The 21,273-nt window shown below is 35.9% G+C and overlaps 2 protein-coding genes across 2 annotated transcripts; one reads left to right on the top strand and one right to left on the bottom strand.

The window, feature by feature from the left end:
* Nucleotides 1-1,664: 1,664 nt before the first annotated feature.
* Nucleotides 1,665-19,020, bottom strand: LOC127988056 (SLAM family member 9-like). The gene is made up of 3 exons (XM_052590569.1): nt 18,472-19,020; nt 2,177-2,509; nt 1,665-2,029 (listed from the first exon to the last, which is right to left on the bottom strand). The coding sequence occupies exons 1-3, from the start codon at nt 18,521-18,523 to the stop codon at nt 1,665-1,667; spliced, it is 750 nt and encodes a 249-aa protein (XP_052446529.1). The 5' UTR covers nt 18,524-19,020.
* Nucleotides 16,656-21,063, top strand: LOC127987126 (uncharacterized). The gene is made up of 3 exons (XM_052589425.1): nt 16,656-16,765; nt 16,828-17,512; nt 20,720-21,063. The coding sequence occupies exon 2, from the start codon at nt 16,859-16,861 to the stop codon at nt 17,507-17,509; it is 651 nt and encodes a 216-aa protein (XP_052445385.1). The 5' UTR covers nt 16,656-16,765; nt 16,828-16,858; the 3' UTR covers nt 17,510-17,512; nt 20,720-21,063.
* Nucleotides 21,064-21,273: the final 210 nt, after the last annotated feature.

The following is a 21,273-nucleotide window of genomic DNA, read 5'->3' as shown; positions in this document are numbered from 1 at the left end:
ATTTTATGTTTATTTAAATAAATCAAACAATGTGATACAAAAAAGTGAAAAAAAAAAAACAACAACAAACAACAGAGGTAAAACATCATAGCAGAAAATAAATGTAATAAAGATCTTGTAGGTGAGAAAGGTTATCCACTGCATGTGTGTTCAGTTTGTAGGTGAAGAGGTTCTTCCTGTTCTGTTATGAACAGCGTTGAACTATAATCTACAGAAACAGGATGAGAAACAGTTTCACACTCAGAGAAAAACAAAAGAAACACAATGATCATATTCAACACTGAAATTCACAAGATTAATTTAGAAATGTTCCACTTTTTGTTTTAGAAATTGATCATTTAAATCAATAGTTAAAAAAAATAAAAAACTCCATGCATTTATTGTTTTGGTCCAGTGACTTTTTAATGTGGTTTATGCTATAACTAAGGTTTTATTTAGTTCCCACTAAGGTGAATGTCTTACTACAGGTTTAGAAGCCAAAAACAATACATTGACATCATAACCATAATCCAAACTGTAAATATGAAACTAAATGTAATATTAAAACATGCATTATGAATACATTAATTTTGCAGTATTCTGAAGAGGTGATATTTATCAGGGGTCTCAGGGTCTATGAAGATGCGCAGTCATCTCTTGAGTGTGTATGTTGTGTATGAATCAGGATGTGAGTGTTTATGTTGTAAATGAAGTTATATAAGGTCATTTATGTTTGTTTGTCTGATGAGTGAAAGTGTGAATCAATGATGTTCCTCTTCTGGCTCTTTGCATTAGTTACATTTACAGACTGCAGCAATCAGACTGGATCTCTGACCACCACAAATTATATATTATAATATACTGTTTTTATTTTTATTTTATTCTTAGTTTTATTTTTTATTTTACAAATTTATTCAAGTTCTTACTTGATCATTATAGCGTAAACACACAAGCACACACTGATCTACACCTGACTCACTGAAATGATAGAAACACACACAACATAAATGAGATATAAATGATCTTACCGAATTATGATTCATTCATACAACGTTGAATCATGAAACATAACAATAGTGATCTCATCTTCACAGATCTGACCTGTGTGAACAACAGTAACAGATTAAAACAATGTTTTAATGTCAAAGTTGACGAGTTAATGAACACAGTTGATTAAATATATTTAATGCTTAAAAACATCATTAACCATTTTAATATGACATTATTACATTTTTTTTTCACTCACACTCCTCTTCCAGAGGAATAAAACAATGATTACAGAATTAGTTTTTGTGTGAGAGACGAATAAAGAGCTGTTCATTGTAGATAATTGCAAACAAATAACTACACTTTATAGGAACTAAATGGTGTTACCTACATACATTAAATTATAATGTTTTATATCAGTTGATTAATGTAGTGTATTTTGGTGAAGATTTTTAAAGTTAACTGTTAGTATTTGTAATAACAGCAGCAATAGGAAACACTCGCCTTCTTGATCAGTTTTTCTACATTTCCAGCAGATGCAGAAGATCCCAAATCCAGCAACGATTAACAGAGATCCAGCAGAAGCAACAGAGATCAACACTGTCAGAGAAACTGAGTCTGGAGGAGGAGGAGGAGGAGAGGAAAAGAGAGACATTAATGTAAATTGAGTCTGATCTACGGCATATTATAAGATCAGGTCAGTACATAAACACATATATCAGCTCTGCTGTACCTGAACATGTGTGACAGAGATGACTGATGTCCAGATGTTGATTCTGGTTGCTGCAGAGTTGAGTGATGTCCAGATGTGTGGTCTGGTTTCTGATGGGATTGTTGATCACACAGCTGTAGCTGTTTTTCTCCTGATATTCCACCTCCAGAGGTAGAGAGAGACTGATGCTGAGATCAGACACACTGATGCTGGACAATAAACCTTTGTTTCCTTTGTACCAGGAGAGAGTCACATGACCCACATTCACCACTGAACACAACAGTGAACAATATGATGATGATGATGATGATGATGAACAGTCTCTGGTAATGGTAGGAACAGGCAGACGAGCTAAAACATGAAAAAATAAACAGAAATATGGATAGAGTAAACAATTGTATTTTAATGGTGTAGTATTGAGTGAGTGTTTATACGATCTGTCATCTCAAACTATAAAACAAGAATATGTGAATGGCAGAACAAATTATCTCTACTCACGATAAACAGAAACATTGAATGTTTTTGATGACAGTTTTGTTCCCCTTATCTGTTGTTCATAGAGTCCAGTGTGTTGGGTTGTGATGTTTGTGATGGTCAGGGATAAAGTTTCGTTGTCCAGCTTCACTCTGTCTCTGAATCTCTCATCAGGAACATCAAATTTTGAAACATTTCGTTTCTCACTGATTTTAACTATGAGATACTTCTCAGCTCCATATTTCCATGTTATGTCATCATCTCCATTTAATTCAGCAACATTAGTTTTTAAAGTGACATGATCTCCCTCCATCACTGACACTGACTGCATTTCATTTGTTTCTGCACCAAACACACCTGATGAACATGAAGAGGTTTTGTCACAGATTAATGTTCCTGCTGGTTTACAAATCCTAAAATCAACTATAGTTTTAATCACGCTCATGTAAACTGAAGAACATTCACAACAGCAGCTGAGACACAAAATGAACAGGGGTCTGTTTTAAAGTTATCTGCTGTGGGGCAAAATCAGTGTGTAAAGTTACATTAGTTGAATTGTGCTAAATATTTAATACTGTCTCTCATTCTCTCAGGGCTCCTGCACATTTACATGACTTTTGTAGAAGTTTCTGATATCTGCATTTACATTTTTTAAAACATGGAATTCTTTTGAAACATAATTTACATTGCAGCCACCATGCAGAACATAAACAAAGACATCTACATTCACTGTTGAGATTTCCCATGAGATTTCTCATAGTAATGATGATTTATTTGGTACACATAGTTTAGCACATGAAAATTGTCTAATTCTTAATAGGGCTGGGCGATATATCGAACGATATGATCATGCGCATCTAATCAGTAAAGCTGCTTCCGTGATCACCGCTAAAATCTCCATCACATAATTGGAGTGGCATTTAATAGACAGCAGAGGTGGGACTTGCAAGTCACAAGCAAGACTTCAAGTCATATCCAAGTCCTCAAAGGGTTAAAGTTAATGAGATAATTAAGTGACTAATTAAATGACGATTGTACATTAATGATGAACTTCTGCTGTTAACAATCAACATCACTGAAGTAAAGAGAAACACAAGAACTACAACTGAATTTAGCCACAGCCTTCAACTAAAAAAAAAAAAAACACTATGCCACCATAATTGTGGTCAGGGTTTGCTTTAGGTAGTGTCTTGAGCCTTTTACTAATTCAAACCAATTTGATTCAAAACAATTTCAATATTGTTTTCAATAGTGTTTTTTTTTTTTTTTTTTTTTTTACTTTTTTTTCAGTTGAAGGCTGTGGCTAAATTCAGTTGTAGTTCTTGTGTTTCTCTTTACTTCGGTGATGTTGATTGTTAACAGCAGATGTTCATCACTAATGCACAATCACCATTTAATTAGTCACTTAATTATCTCTTTAGCTTTAACCCTTTGAGGACTTGAATATGACTTGAAGACTTGCTTGTGACTTGAAAGTCCCACCTCTGATAGACAGAGCCGTAGATCGCTGACAAGCCACGCCATATCGCGTTCATATCTAAGGCGATTCATTTGCGATAATGAACGCGATATGACGTGGCTTGTCAGCGATCTACGGCTCTGTCTATTAAATGCCACTTCAATTATAAGCAGGTGATGGAGATTTTAGCAGTGATCACGGAAGCAGCTTTACTGATTAGATGCGCATGATCATATAGCTTGATATATCGCCCAGCCCTAATTCTTAACAACAAAAATAAACATAAAAACATTTTTTATATCTTACCAGTCAGACTCCAGCAGCACAAACAGAACAAAACAAACATGTGAAACATTTTCTTCAGTGGTTCAGTGTCTGATCTAATAAAACCTCTGCTAAAAATACTCAAGCTGATGTGACTCCTCCCAGACAGAGTTGGACTCTCTGTGTTTTCTCTGTATTTTCATATGGTATAATGCTTTTTTTTAATTTTTTTTTTAATTTTTTTTATCTGATCCTTTTATTTGTAATGGGTGAAAATATTCTATATTTTTAACATCATTTTTAAGGTAAATTTTTATTAAATAAAAAAAAAGTGAATGTTAAAACTATGTCGTATCACACTATCGGTTTTACTGAGGTTCAGTTTCTGTGTCAGACTGAAAGCTGCTGTTGTCTGTTGTTCAGAAATGTGTCTGAATCTGTTGGGTGCAGGAACATCTTGTAGTTGAAAGTACACATTCAGAGCACGTGTGTTTAACTTGTAGTTGAAGGGCATCTTGTGCTTCTGCACTGAAAAGCTTTTTAAAGCTGTTTCAATGTGAAAAATGTAATTTTTAAATGTAAAATGTAACTTTGTCTGACACAAACACTGCAGGTTGGGTGGTAAACCTTGAAAATGTATTATGTGGGAATGAGTCCACTAAATACATGAACTAAAGACCCCGAAATCTTTCCAATAATACTGGGAGAGTCAAATTGTAAATTAAAAATACATAAAAAACAATACATTAAGCAATACATTGAGATTCTTTCACCAAATATCAAATTAATCTTGAGTACCTATAGAGTAGTACTGCATCCTTCATATATCCAAAAAGTCTTTAGTTGTATCTTATTTCTAAAAGAAAAATACAGCTTTCTGAATCTTTCCGGGATAATGCCGAGCTCCTGGAGTGGAGCTATAATGCTGATGTTTCATGTTGTTTCCATTAACATATATTCACTTATGTGCTGAGTTCAAACAGAATACAGAAATCTGATGCAATTGTACTTACATGAATGGGGTCTTTTATCACAGGGACGGCTCCATGTTTTAATAGGAAACAATGTGCAAATCCAGCTTCGACTCGGGCCTTGTTTATAAAACGTTTGTCACTCAAATGACCAGAAAACACACAAAGGATCTTGATACACTGCCCCGGAAAAACAAACTGCATGCACTGTTCATGTAACGCTGGGTTCTTTGGGAAGCTGAACATGGAAAACTTTCCCTCACATCAAAAAATGCACTTATTTGGAGAGATTCTCGAACAAATCCTACGCAGTCTCGATCTCCTCTGGTCAATATGTGCGCCGGCATGCTTTTCCCAGAGAAATGGTGAAAGGAGTTCCACTTTTGTCTACGTCATTAAATCCACGATCGAAAAAAAATAACAAATATCCGAAAAACTCGGAAGTAAGATTTCCGGCATTCTCAGTCATTCTTCTAAATTATTTATTTTTAAACTTTGGCCATATTTAGCATGAGAATCAATCTCTTTCACACTGTGAGCAACTCTGAATTCACTTCTTTTTTTTCAGTGAACAACTCTGAATTCACTTCTTTTTTTTCAGTGAAGAACTCTGAATTCACTTTTTCACACTTTGTCACTGTACTTTACACCATTGTACCCCCCAACCCTTTAAGATTCCATACAAAAGTGACTTTCACCTGCATTTATCAGAAGTTAATTCAGTTGTACAGTGCAGCTGTCATTCCTGTGCAGAACACTGGTCTGCCATGACTCAAGACAGTTTGAAGGCTTCTTTGAGACTAGTAACCAGCAGCTACTGCCTGAACTATGCTAAGCTGTTACTCTCCAAACATGATGCAATAATTCAACAAGCAAATAAATATCTCTTGTGCAAATCTGACCATTTGTCCTAACTAGCACAATTTGCGACAGGATGTTGCTTGTTACGTTTCTATTTAAGCCCATGCCTTAAGTGAAATGTATAGGCCACGAATTCTGCTCAAAATCATTACATGTCAGAGCTGTCTTTGATAAATCAAAGACATCTGTTGATGATTGTCTGCAAAATTCAAAATGTCAGATGCACAAAATGACCTACTGAGAGCAATCATATCATTTTATAGCCAAGCTGTTGAAAAGTTAAAAACAAAAATGTAGATTTTTATATTTATTGACCACTACGTGGCACTGTGATGAAACTGCTCAAATATCCTCAGGCCATGATTGGTTTAACACAATTTGGTCTGAATAAATTAAAGCATTGCAGAAATAGCCTTGTGTCTATTTTGGCACACTTCTTATTCACTTTAATGCACTTTACAAGAATTGTTTGGTCTGTAATAGTGCATCATGCACCATTGTCACAAAAAAACAAAAAACCTCAGGGGCTTGTAGGATTTTTTTCCACCTGTTTATCATCCAGCAGCAAGTCACTATCACTGGAAGAACACAGAGAGTTTAAAGGGATAATTCACCCAAAAATGAAAATTACCCCATGATTTACTCACCCTCAATCCATCCTAGGTGCATATCTCAACCTCACTAAACTGCCAATATAAAGCTTGGAAGAGCCAGAGCATTTATAATATTACTCAGATTATATTATTCTGAAAAAAGATAGCCATATATATACTGAAGAAATGAGGTCAGAGCAACATTTCTCAGAATATATAAATGGGAAAATGCAAGTATATATATTTTCACAACCTTATTCACTCATTCCTTGATACCAGTGCAAGTTTCAGTACTTATTTCCATCAATAGTGGCACTTGTAGAAGAGCTATTCTTGTCGATATCACATCCTCTTTTCATAAAGATCTTTTCCTTGTCTGACAATCCCTTGGAATAATTAAAAAAATAAATATAAGTGTTCTTTTGTTGTTGTTGTTGTTTCTTTGTTTCACTGTTGTAATATTTATTGTATCATGCAAATGCGCAGTGGTCAAAAACTATGTTTTCATCAGTTTTGGGTAGTTACTTACAAAAAGGACAAATCTTGCTCAAACCTAATTTCTTTTGTATGTATATATCTTCTTTCAGAGGAATATAATCAGAGTTATATTATAAATGTCCTGGCTCTTCCAAGCTTTATAACGGCAGTAAATTGAGGTTGAGATGTTGAAGTCCAAAAAATTATGTCCAGCCATCATAAAAGGAGTTCTACACAGCTCTTGGAGGTTAATAAAGACCTTCTGAAACAAACCATAAGAACCATAATCTCTAGCTTTCACTAACCATTGAATGCACGTACATGAGAGGCTGGCGTTCTCCCACCTAGAAATTTTTAATGTTCTAGGAACGTTTTCAGCGGCTAGTTTTATTTTAGTTCCCAGAATGTTCTGCTAAAAGTTAGGATAACATTCTCGAAAAACATTCTAAAAATGTCTATTGATAGCATTGTTACAACATTGTCCTCTAACATTCTAATAAAGCTTCACATCACACTAGATGTGAACTTACATTGCTCAAAAGTCAAAATGCACAATCTTCATTTAATTAGTCACTTAATTATCTCATTAACTTTAACTCTTTGAGGACTTGGGATTTGACTCAAGACTCATTTGTGACTTGGAAGGAATGACTTGGTTCCTCCTCTGGTGAAATCGGCTGCTGAGTTCATGGGTGGAACAAAAATATGGCAGGACTTTTACTCTTTGGCCCCTGGACTTCCCACCTCTGGTTGGATTATCGGTCCCTCTTTAGTAATAATGACTGTCTATCATGTTGTGTTCCAGTCTCAGGTTTGTCTGCAGGTGCTATCGCAGGAATTGTGATTGCTTGTGTTGTGCTGAATACTGTGTGTGGTGGTTTCAGTTTGGTGCTCTTCCACTAACATAAATGTAAGTTGTGAAAACTCATCTCTTTTATTTTTAACATCACAGAAGCAGATATTTAGTAGTGAGGCGGAATCAATACAATCAAAAACGATCCGTGTAATGCTTCACAATTCAACTTTCAGACAATATGGTGCAGATGCAAAAATCCAAAAATGAAAACAAACATTTTTTCAAAACACTTAACATGCAATCTACAAGAAATTTCTTTCATTTTCGGAGCTATTGAGTTTGTATGTAAATATAAGCCTATATGTTTATTATTAATGAGGTGTGTCCTCCAGTGTCACTCTTTTAGTAGGATACACTAAATAATAATAAATCAAAAGGAAAAAATTTACGTTTTTCAAAATTGTGATTTTATTTATTCAAAGTGGTATTTTCTGGATTCACAATTTAGCATACATAAAATCGAAAAAGGAGTGAAAAGGGCATTTATTAATTTAAATATTTAAGAAATGAACAATAGGAAAACAACTCCAAGTCTTCAGGTCTCTCATTTGTTAATCTATTTTCTTACAGAATAATGATGTACTAGCCGCCTGGGCCAATTATTATTGCTTTGAGGAGGAGGACCTGGCTGTTTATTTTAGGTTATTTTGCAAGTAAATGTATCCTAATTTAAAAATGTTTCTGGATCAGCTGTGAATAGCATGGCTTTTGATATGTTGAGCTAAACCAGAACCAAAATCAGTCTTTAATGATCTTGTAAATACATTGATTTATACTGAAGTTGGTGAAACACTTTACTGACAGTAGTTATCATATTCAGTGCCTTTAACTGGATGTATTAACACTAAATGCTGTGTTAAATCTTCACTGTAAACCCTAATAAGTTGAGACTACTCAAATGATTTGAGGAAAGTGGTTGCGTAAGTAAAATTGAGTTATGGCAAAATTGCCAACTTAATTCAATTGAGTTGACCTAATGTTGGTCTCTTCATTGAATTAACTTAAATGTTCAAGTACAGATAACTTAAAAAGGCAAACAGACTTAACTTAAATTTTCGAGTTTTATATGGTTTACTTGTTTTAATGATTTAATACAAATACTGTTTTTCCATAAACAGCTTTATTTGGTTTATACATTTACATTAATTTAAGAAATATTGGTAATATCAAGCTTATATTTTTAAGTCACATTAAGACACTTGAACAGCACTTTAAGCTCATATTTTTAACGGTAAGCTCACATTAAAAAAAAAAAAAAAACAGTAGCTATTTTTTTTTTTACAGGAAGCTGCATTTTTAAGTCACATTAAAAAAAATTGCTTATATTATACTGTAAGCTAACATTTTTACAAAACATTAAGCTCACATAAAAAAAGTGAGTAAGCTCATTTTTAAAAGACACATGAATAAAAGAGTAAACTCGTATTTTTAACAGTCTCATTTTCAAAAGACCATGTGTAATGTAAATGTGTTGCTATTAAAAGTGCGGCAAGCAATTTCTCCATTTTAACCAAACAGCTGGTTTGCCAACGACTGTGTTTTAGGCTGCAGGTCTTTCTGCCCCAAGGAAAGTAGAATCCGCTGAATGAAGTCAAATGTGTCTCTCAGCGACTTTGGGTAACTCAGGTGCAATGCATTTATTAGTCCGAACAGAAGGCACATTGCTTCAGGAAGGTCATGTAGATTGTCCATCACTAATTTTCCCTCGATTACTATTCCAATCGAAGAGGGAGACCCATCTTGTAGGGCTGGGCGATATATCGAACGATATGATCATGCGCATCTAATCAGTAAAGCTGCTTCCGTGATCACCGCTAAAATCTCCATCACCTGCTTATAATTGGAGTGGCATTTAATAGACAGCAGAGGTGGGACTTTCAAGTCACAAACAAGTCTTCAAGTCATATCCAAGTCCTCAAAGGGTTAAAGCTAATGAGATAATTAAGTGACTAATTAAATGATGATTGTACATTAGTGATGAACTTCTGCTGTTAACAATCAACATCACTGAAGTAAAGAGAAACACAAGAACTACAACTGAATTTAGCCACAGCTTTCAACTGAAAAAAAAAAAAACACTATGCCACCATAATTGTGGTCAGGGTTTCCTTTAGGTAGTCTCTTGACCATTTTATTAATTCAAAGCAATTTGATTCAAAACAATTTCAATATTGTTTTCGCAACAAACATGTATGCATTGGTGAATCAAACCTTGTAGTGACAGATGATCTTATGCTTTTTCTGCTTATAACTCATGTTCAGAATCAGAATCAGAATCAGAAAGAGCTTTATTGCCAAGTATGTTTGCGCATACAAGGAATTTGTTTTAGTGACATAAGCTTCCAGTACACAGAGACACCAAAAAAAAAAAAAAAAAAATGTAGCCAAATAAATAAGTGTATAAACAATTGTGCTATAAATGATAATGTCTTTTAATGTCTTTGCAGATAAACATTTTCAGAAATACACTGGTAAATTATGTTTTTTTGCACAAACATTGAGGTTTAAACCACTGGAGTACAGTAGTAAAGAGTACTGTAACAAAGTCTTTATTAGTCTTTAAGTGATTGAATCAGTCTGATCTACAACATATTATAAGATCAGGTCAGTACATAAACACATTTATCAGCTCTGCTGTACCTGCACATTTGTGACAGAGTTTGCTGATGTCCAGATGTGTGGTCTGGTTTGTGATGGGATTGTTGATCACACAGCTGTAGCTGTTTTTCTCCTGATATTCCACCTCCAGAGGTAGAGAGAGACTGATGCTGAGATCAGACACACTGATGCTGGACAATAAACTGTTTCCTTTGTACCAGGAGAGAGTCACATGACCCACATTCACCACTGAACACAACAGTGAACAATTCTGCTGTGAGGATGAAGATGATGATGATGAAGATGATGAAGAACAGTCTCTTGTAATGTTAGGAACAGGTAGACGAGCTGAAAACATTAAAGAATAAACAGAAATATGGATAGAGTAAACATTTTTATTTTAATGGTGTAGTATTGAGTGAGTGTTTGTATGATCTGTCATCTCAAACTATAAAACAAGAATATGTGAATGGCAGAACAAATGATCCATACTCACGATAAACAGAAACACTGAATGTTTTTGATGACAGTTTTGTTCCCCTTATCTGTTGTTCATAGAGTCCAGCGTGTTGAGTTGTGATGTTTGTGATGGTCAGAGATCCAGTCTGTCTGTCCAGCTTCACTCTGTCTCTGAATCTCTCATCATGAACATCTAATGTTAAAACGTTTCGTTTCTCACTGATTTTAACTATGAGAGACTTTTCAGCTCCAAATTTCCATGTTATGTCTTCATTTCCATGTAATTCAGTAACATTACTTATTAAAGTGACAGAATCTCCCTCCATCACTGACACTGTCTGGATTTCATTTGTTTCTGCACCAAACAGATTAAATTAAAATTCCTGTTGGTTTACAAATCTTAAAATCAACTATAGTTTTAATCACGTTCATGCAAACTGAAGAACACTCACAACAGCAGCAGAGACACAAAATGAACAGGGATTTATTTAAGTTAATAGCTTTGGGACAAAATCAGTGTGCAAAGTTACATAGTTGAATTGTGCTAAATATTTAATACCGTCTCTCATTCTCTCAGGGCTCCTGCACATTTACATGACTTTTGTAGAAGTTTCTGATATCTGCATTTACAATTTTTAAAACATGGAATTCTTTTGAAACATAATTTACATTCAAAACACAAAAAAAATCTTATGATTAAAATCAACTCAGTGGAAGGTTTGATATTTCTGAGCCACCATGCAGAACATAAACAAAGACTTCTACATTCACTGTCGAGATTTCCCATGAGATTTCTCATATTAATGATTTATTTGGTACACATAGTGTAGCAGATGAAAATTGTCTAATTCTTAACAACAAAAATAAACATAAAAACATTTTTATATCTTACTAGTCAGACTCCAGCAGCACACACAGAACAAAACAAACATGTGAAACATTTTCTTCAGTGGTTCAGTGTCTGAACTAATAAAACCTCTGCTAAAAATACTCAAGCTGATGTGACTCCTCCCAGACACAGTTTGACTCTCTGTGTTCACACACTGTATTTTCATATGGTATAACGTTATTTATTTATTTATTTATTTTTTTTATCCGATCCTTTTATTTTTAATAAGTGAAAATATTCTATATTTTTAATATCATTTTTAAGGTAGTTGCTTGACTCTTTAAATGGACAGAAATAGAAGAAAACAGTGTGAGCTGTGGATAAACTACATTTCATGGTAAAACGAATGAAAGTTTTGTGATTTTTAAATGGTTTTAAATTAAAAAAAAGTTAATGTTAAAACTATCTGTCGTATCACACTATCGGTTTTACTGAGGTTCAGTTTCTGTGTCAGACTGGAAGCTGCTGTTGTCTGTTGTTCAGAAATGTGTCTGAATCTGTTGGGTGGAGGAACATCTTGTAGGTGAAAGTACACATTCAGAGCACGTGTGTTTAACTTGTAGTTGAAGGGTATCTTGTCCTGCTGCATTGAAAAGCTTTTCAAAACGGTTTAAAAAAAAATGTGATGAAGAACTGTGTCTGACACAGACACAGGACACATGGTAGTGTGGCAAACCTTTAAAATGTGTTTGAAAAATGGTTGAAAATGTTTGTGAGTGAGTCCACAAAATGCATGAGCCAAAGACCCTGAAATATTTCCCATAATACTGGGAGAGGCAAATTTTAAATTAAAAATTCATAAAGAGCAATGCATTAAGCCATATATTAGGATTTTTAAGATTCCATACAAAAGTGACTTTCACCTGCATTTATCGGAAGTTAATTCAGTTGTACAGTGCAGCTGTCATTCCTGTGCAGAACACTGGTCTGCCATGAAGGCTTCTTTGAGACGAGTTACCAGCTGCTATTGCCCGAGCTATGCAAAACTGTTACACTCGATTAGGTTCTCTGTACTATTAAAAAAAAAAAAAAAAATAAAACACAGTTTTTCAAAGTAATAGTAACTACTTCATCTCCAGGTGAGACACTGAAACCTCTCCAAACATGATGCAATAATACAACAAGCAAATAAATGTCTCTAGTGCAAATCTGAACATCTGTCCTTCTGACTTGCACAATCTGTGACAGGATGTTGCTTGTTAAGTTTCTATTTAAGCCCATGTCTTAAGTGAAATTTACAAAATGCACAACAATGACCGACAGAGAACAATCTAATAATTTTATAGCCAAGCTGTTGAAAAGTTACAAACAAAAATGTACATTTTTATATTTATTGACCACTATGTGGCACTGTGCTGAAACTGCTCAAATATCCTCAGGCAATGATTGGTTAAACACAGACCAAATTTGGTCTGAATACATTAAAGTATTGCAGAACTTGTGTCTGTTTTAGCATAGTTCTCATTGAATTTAATGTGCTTTACAAGAACAGTTTGGTCTGTAATGGTGCATCTCAGATACACCATTGTCACTTGCTATATCATAAACAGGTGAAAGTTTACCAATGTGATTTCAGCATTATTTATGTCCATACATTTTCACAACCTTATAGACTTATTCCTTGATACCAGTGCAAGTTTCAGTACTTATTTCCATCAATAGTGGTGCCAGTAGAACAGCTATCCTTGTCGATATAACATCCCCTTTTTATTTGTCTGACAATGTCATGTTTTTGTTTTACTGTTGCAATATCTATATTGTATCATGCCGAAGTGCAGTGGTCAATAACAATGACCTCATTTCTTCAGTGTGCATATGACTTTCTCCTTTCAGACGAATATAATCTGAGTTATATTATAAATGTCCTGGCTCTTCCAAGCTTTATAATGGCTGTGAATTGAGGTTGTGATTTTGAAGTCCAAAAAAGTATGTCCATCGATCATAAAAGGAGCTCTACAAAACTCCTGTAGGTTAATAAAGACCTTCTGAAACAAACCATACGAACCATAATCTCTAGCTTTCACTAACCATTGTATGCACATACATGAGAGGCTGGCGTTCTAGCGGATAACGTAGGATGTAGTAGCATAATCGCTAGTGTGAAGTGACACACATGGAAGCGCAGTAGAGAGCGCAAAACAAAACACCGGCCATGAATTAGGAGTACAAAATGAGGATTCGTAAATATAAATGGCAGAGGATTCAATATATATCCAAGAGGAGACTAGTTTTCCTTCACTGTAAACTAAACTTTCTCACAAGACAAGCATATTCTCACCGGAGCTTACGCTACGTCTGCATCCTACGTCATCCACTGGAACATCACTCTCAACATGTTTAAATATAACTCTGATTGTATTCTTCTGAATGAAGAAAGTCATAAACATGTAGGATGGCTTGAGGGTGAGCAAATCATGGGGTGATTTTTATTTTTGGGTGAACTAACTCTTTCTGATCTTCCAGTGACTAGTGACTTGCTGCTGGATGGTAAACAGGTGAAAAAAAATCCTACAAGTCCCTGATAGTCTCTTTATGTCACCTGTTTATGATATAGCAAGTCACAATTGTGCGTCTGAGATGCACCATTACAGATAAAAACTTTCTTTTAAAGCACATTAAATTTAATGAGAACTGTGCCAAAATAGACACAAGACTATTTCTGCAATGCTTTAATGTACAATATTGTGTGTGTGTGTGTGTGTTTATTTGTGTCTGTAAAATATTATTATTATTATTATTATTTTTTATTTTTTTTATTTTTTTTGTAATATTACTATTTTGTTGTTCTTGAAGAGGGCAGTTTCTTCACTGCGCTAACAACACCAGACTCAAATTAGTTATTGCATGTTTTAAAGTCTTAAAATGTCTTAATTTACCCTTACACAAATTAATGCCTTAAAGTTTTAAAGGAATGAACCACTTCCTCTGTGTTTTGTCTTGTTTTCCCACTCAGTTATATTTAAATTGAGATATGCTTATTTATGATGCAAATGTAAAATGAAATCTTGAAAAATGTAATTACATTTAATGAGTTTACACTTAAAACAATAAAAAAAAAAAAAAAAATTAATGAGTTATCAAAACTTCATTTTAAACTACGGTGACTTTTAGCCAAATTGCAGATTAGTTCTTGTTTTAATCACAAAATCACTTCAAACAAAGATTGTATTTCATGGTTACTGTGTATAGACCACCAGGGCCGTATACAGAATTCCTAAAAGAATTTGCGGATTTCCCGTCAGACCTTTTGGTTAGAGTTGATAAAGCGCTAATCGTCTGAGATATTAATATACATGTTGATAATACAAATTATGAATTAGGACTTGTGTTTACTGACCTAATAAGCTCTTTTGGAGTCAAGCGAAATGTCACCGGGGCCACTCATCGTTTTAATCATACACTAGATTTAATTATATCCCATGGAACCGATATTGGTATAAATAGATATTGTACCTCAAAGTGATGATGTTACCAACCATTTTCTTATCTTTCCGTATCTTCCATGCTGCACATCACTGATAGTAACTATGTGGCAACATGGGCACTATTTTCTCCAATACATTAGAAGCTGTTGCCCCCATCAAATTGAACAAGGTTAGAGGAAAACGTACTGTGCCATGGTATAACAGTAATACCCACTCTCTCAAGAAAGAAACTCAAGAAAGTCTTGAGTGCAAATGAGAAAATGCTAATAGGTGGTGTATTTTTCATTATCTAGTGCAGGGGTTCTCTACTTGAGTTCAGCTCCAACCCAATCTTGACCAAACCTACTGCCAGTAACTTTCTAGTGACCGTGAAGAGTTGGATGAACTTGTTCAGGTGTGTGTGATTTGGATTGGAGCTAAACCTCTGCAGGAAAGGGGACCTCGAGGGCCAGAGCCCTGAGCCCTGTGATCTTACTTACTGGAATATTTTCATACACTGGAGAGTTCAGATCAGGTTTACAAAAATCAGAGCCTTGTTCAACAGCCTTTATGAATGAAGAGACAACATAAAATCAAAATTGTGTTACACTGTAAACCCCGACAAGTTAACTTAACTCAAATCGTTTGAGTAAACAGATTGCCTTGATTTAAACCATGTAAGTTTTAAAACTTTGCATTCAAGTAATTAAGTGATTAACTAAGTGCTGATTGAACATAAGTGATGAACAGCTGCTGTTAACAAACAGAATCACTGAAGAAAAGAGAAACACAAGAACTACTACAACTGACTTCAGACACAGACTTAGATGAAATCAACTGAAATAAAATACATGAAATCTCTCAAGATCTGATTAAACAACCCCACAAACAGCATCAGCAGCTCCACTTATTAATAACCAGACTGACTTTATTTCTGTCAGACGTCTACAGAAGATCTTATTGAGAATGAACTAAGGTTTAGATGTTGATTTATTGTTTCATTTGAAGTAACCATGTTAGAGATCAGTGTTTGCTTTAGTTGGGCTCTTGACCCTTGATTTCTGTCTTAGTCTTTTCTCTGGCTGTTATAACCGTGTGTTTCTAAAACATATTTGTTGTAACTCAAAAGCCCAGAAGAAATGCCATCAGGTGTTAACCTGTACCTAGGTGTAGGTTTTTATACTTTATATTGGTGATAATCATCAATTATTGATTCATAAGAAGTCTAATCTCTGATGAAATAAGTGTTATGTAATTTGATTGATTACAGTAAAAGTGATCCTAAAACCCAGTGGTTCTGTGATAATCTGTGAGACGTCACTTCCTGTCTGTTGTTGACGGCTGTACTACGTTTGAGCTCCGTCACTATATTCTTTTCATTTACTATTTTTAACTTAAAAATCAATTTTATACATCATTGTTTCCGTTTATATAACGCGTGAATATATCCTCTATTGTATTCTACAACAAAAACAATCAGAGCGCCTCGCTATCACTAGTTTTATTTTGATCTCCCGGGTCCGCTATTAGCTTTTAGCCAGTTAGCATCAGCAAGCGTGGTTGCTGCTAAATGCGCTTACATTGCTAATACTCTATTCTCACACATTACCACTGCTGTACTCACTGTTGCTTGCTTTAATGGCGGATGAATGTCTCCACTCTGTGCAGCTCGAGCTCGAGGCCGTGGGGAAGCAGATTCGCGACCTGGAACAGAAGCAGGCCCAGCTGAGAGAGCGGAGAGCCGCGCTGGAATCATCCCGGGCTGACGCTCACAAGTCCGGGGTAAGTATACGGCGTGCTGTTAACAGTCCCACCACGTCTACTCCGTGTGTTTCTCTGCGCAGGCCCGGTGCACCCAGGACGCGATCTTCCCAGATGTCCTTCACTGCGACGCCGGGACACCACGGACCCTGGGAGCATCCACAGCGGAGGACGCGAGCTGGGTCCCGGGCGACTACTTCTCCCCCTCCTGCCTTCGAGATCTCCATCCAGAATCGCTTCGCTCCCCTCCGCGAGACAGGACGCGACGCTGTGATCATCGGAGACTCCATCGTCCGACACGTAAGTGCTACGTTAGCCGAAGGTAAAGTGCACACTCATTGTTTGCCTGGTGCTCGTGTTCTCGATGTTTCTGCGCAGATACCCGCGATCCTGAAGGACGGCGAGAGCCCCAGAGCGGTCGTGCTTCACGCCGGAGTTAACGACACCACGCTGCGGCAGACGGAGACGCTGAAGAGGGACTTCAGGAGCCTGATCGAGACGGTTCGCAGCACGACGCCCGCGGCGACGATCGTCGTGTCAGGACCACTGCCCACGTATCGACGAGGACACGAAAGGTTCAGTAGACTTTTTGCTTTAAATGAATGGTTGTTGTCATGGTGTAAAGAACAGAAACTGCTATTTGTTAATAACTGGAATCTTTTCTGGGAGCGTCCTAGACTGTTTCGCGCTGATGGATTACACCCCAGCAGAATTGGAGCGGAGCTTCTCTCTGACAGCATCTCCAGGACACTTCGCTCCATGTGACTAGTAAGACAATTCTCAAATAAGCATTATGATGAGTTTTGCTCCAACCGCTTAAATGCTAAAAGTACTTGCGCTGTAAAACCTATTAAGACTGTGTCTGTTCCCCAAATAGTGAGGTCAAAATATAAATATAATGTAGGATCTAGAAAAAATCTTATCGTTATTAAACCAGAAAAATGTAAAGTAAATGAACAAAAACAATTTTTAAAGTTTGGGCTCATAAATATTAACTGCACCAAAAGCAGTTATTGTAAATGAAATGATCACCGATAATAGTTTTGATTTACTCTGCTTGACTGAAACCTGGCTAAAACCAAATGATTATTTTGGTCTAAATGAGTCTACTCCACCAAACTACTGTTATAAGCATGACCCCCGTCAGACTGGTCGTGGCGGGGGTGTTGCAACAATATATAGTGATATTCTCAATGTTACCCAGAAAACAGGATACAGGTTTAACTCTTTTGAAATACTTCTGCTAAATGTTACTCTGTCAGACATGCAAAAGAAATCTAATGTATCTCTTGCTCTGGCTACTGTGTATAGACCACCAGGGCCGTATACAGAATTCCTAAAAGAATTTGCAGATTTCCTCTCAGACCTTCTAGTTACAGTTGATAAGGCGCTAATCATGGGAGATTTTAATATTCACGTTGATAATGCAAATGATACATTAGGACTTGCGTTTACTGACCTAATAAACTCCTTTGGAGTCAAGCAAAATGTCACCGGGCCCACTCATCGTTTTAATCATACACTAGATTTAATTATATCGCATGGACTCGATCTTACTGCTATAGATATCGTACCTCAAAGTGATGATATTACAGACCATTTCCTTGTATCGTGCATGCTGCGTATAACTGATATTAACTATATGTCGCAGCGTTACCGTCTGGGCAGAACTATTGTTCCAGCCACCAAAGAAAGATTCGCAAATAACCTGCCTGATCTATCTCAACTGCTAATTATACCCAAAAATACACACGAATTAGACGAAATTATTGACAACATGGGCACTATTTTCTCTAATACATTAGAAGCTGTTGCCCCAATCAAATTGAAAAAAGTTAGAGAAAAACGTACTGTACCATGGTATAACAGTAATACTCACTCTCTCAAGAAATTAACTCGTAGTCTTGAACGCAAATGGAGAAAAACTAACTTAGAAGTTTTTAGAATTGCATGGAAAAACAGTATGTCCAGCTATAGACAGGCTCTAAAAACTGCTAGGGCAGAGCATATACACAAACTCATTGAAAATAACCAAAACAATCCAAGGTTTTTATTTAGCACAGTGGCTAAGTTAACAAATTACCAGACGCCACCTGATTCAAATATTCCACCAACGTTAAATAGTAATGACTTTATGAATTTCTTCACTGATAAAATAGATAACATTAGAAATACAATAGCGAATGTAGATTCTACAGCGTCTAACACTTCAGTTTCATCCATCGCACCCAAAGATAAACTGCAGTGCTTTACAACCATAGGACAGGAAGAGCTAAATAAACGTATCACTGTATCCAAACCAACGACATGTTTATTAGATCCTGTGCCCTCTAAATTACTGAAAGAGCTGTTACCTGTAGCCGAAGAACCGCTTCTCAATATCATAAACTCGTCGTTAACTTTAGGACACGTCCCAAAACCATTCAAGCTGGCGGTTATCAAGCCTCTTATTAAGAAACCAAAACTAGATCCTAGTGTACTGGCAAATTATAGGCCTATTTCAAATCTTCCATTTATGTCTAAAATTTTAGAGAAAGTTGTGTCTGCTCAATTGAGCACCTTCCTGCATAAAAATGATCTGTATGAAGAATTTCAGTCAGGTTTCAGGCCCCACCATAGCACAGAAACTGCACTTGTTAAAATTACAAATGACCTGCTCCTTGCGTCAGACCAAGGCTGCATCTCATTTCTAGTCTTACTTGATCTTAGTGCTGCGTTCGACACCATAGATCATGACATACTCATAGATCGATTACAAAACTATACAGGTATTCAAGGGCAGGCTCTAAGATGGTTTAGATCCTACCTGTCCGATCGCTACCATTTTGTTTACTTAAATGGGGAGTCATCTCATTTATCATCAGTAAAATATGGAGTGCCACAAGGATCCGTCCTAGGTCCCCTTCTATTTTCAATATATATGTTGCCCCTTGGTAATTTTATTAGAAAATACGGAATTAGCTTCCACTGTTATGCTGATGATACTCAGCTATATATCTCAACGAGACCAGATGAAACTTCCCAATTATCTAAGCTAACAGAGTGTGTTAAAAATGTAAAAGATTGGATGACACACAATTTTCTCCAATTAAATTCGGATAAGACAGAGATACTAATTATTGGACCAAAAAACACTACACAGAATCTTGTAGATTACAATCTGCAACTAGACGGATGTACTGTTACTTCCTCTACAGTCAGAAATCTGGGTGTTATATTAGACAGCAATTTGTCTTTTGAAAATCATATTTCCAATGTTACAAAAACTGCATTCTTCCATCTTAGAAACATTGCCAAGCTACGAAACATGTTATCTGTTTCTGATGCAGAAAAGCTAGTTCATGCATTCATGACCTCTAGACTGGACTATTGTAATGCACTTCTAGGTGGTTGTCCTGCTTCGTCAATAAACAAGCTACAGGTCGTCCAAAATGCAGCAGCTAGAGTCCTTACCAGGTCAAGAAAATATGATCATATTACCCCAATTTTACAGTCTCTGCACTGGCTACCTATTAAGTTCCGTATCAGTTACAAATTATCATTACTTACCTATAAGGCCCTAAATGGTTTAGCTCCAGCGTACCTAACTAGCCTTCTACCACGTTACAACCCATCACGCACCCTAAGGTCACAAAACGCTGGACTTTTGGTCGTTCCTAGGATAGCAAAATCCACTAAAGGAGGTAGAGCTTTCTCACATTTGGCTCCCAAACTCTGGAATAGCCTTCCTGATAATGTTCGGGGTTCAGACACACTCTTTCTGTTTAAATCTAGATTAAAAACACATCTCTTTCGCCAAGCATTCGAATAATGTATCTTTTTAACTGTGAGTGTAGTTGCATCTGTTCAAAGGTGCATTTTTATTCATTAACTTGGGTTAAACTAATTTTACTTTGTTGGATCAGCAGCTATGCTAATGATGTCTGTATTTTGTTTCTATGTTTCGCCACGGGATTTACATCCCGTGGTAACTAGGATTTAAACAAGCTCCAGTCTGGATCCAGAACACCTGAGAAGAGATGATGCTGACCCTCAGAGGACCCCAGATGATGCTACCTTGAATCAACAAACAGAACTAACAATTATTGCTAAATGTGTCACTGAATCATATAATAACTTAATTAATAATATTGATAGTTCATCGTCTAGCTGACTACGTCTTATATTATTATTATTTTTATTTTTTCTAAAATCCTGTCAAATGTGCACAAACTACTAGCTACTACTAAATATTGTAGAAACATAATTTTCTGTAAAGTTGCTTTGTAACGATTTATTTTGTAAAAAGCGCTATACAAATAAACTTGAATTGAATTGAATTGAATTAATCCGTTAATGCAAAGACTTTCCAAACAGTTTGGACTTCTATGGTGTCAATTAGTCACACACAGACATCAATAATCAGAATATGAACCTCAACAATGGTGACCATAAAAAAAAAAAAAAAAATCCTGCAAAGCATGCTGGGAGCCATGGATGAGTTTTGTTCTACAATAGTACCCAGCATGCATTGCAGCATGTTTTTTTGT

This window comes from Carassius gibelio, chromosome B22 (assembly GCF_023724105.1).
Source record: "Carassius gibelio isolate Cgi1373 ecotype wild population from Czech Republic chromosome B22, carGib1.2-hapl.c, whole genome shotgun sequence".
NCBI classification, from domain to species: domain Eukaryota; kingdom Metazoa; phylum Chordata; class Actinopteri; order Cypriniformes; family Cyprinidae; genus Carassius; species Carassius gibelio.
This window is presented reverse-complemented; position numbering and strand designations above follow the sequence as displayed.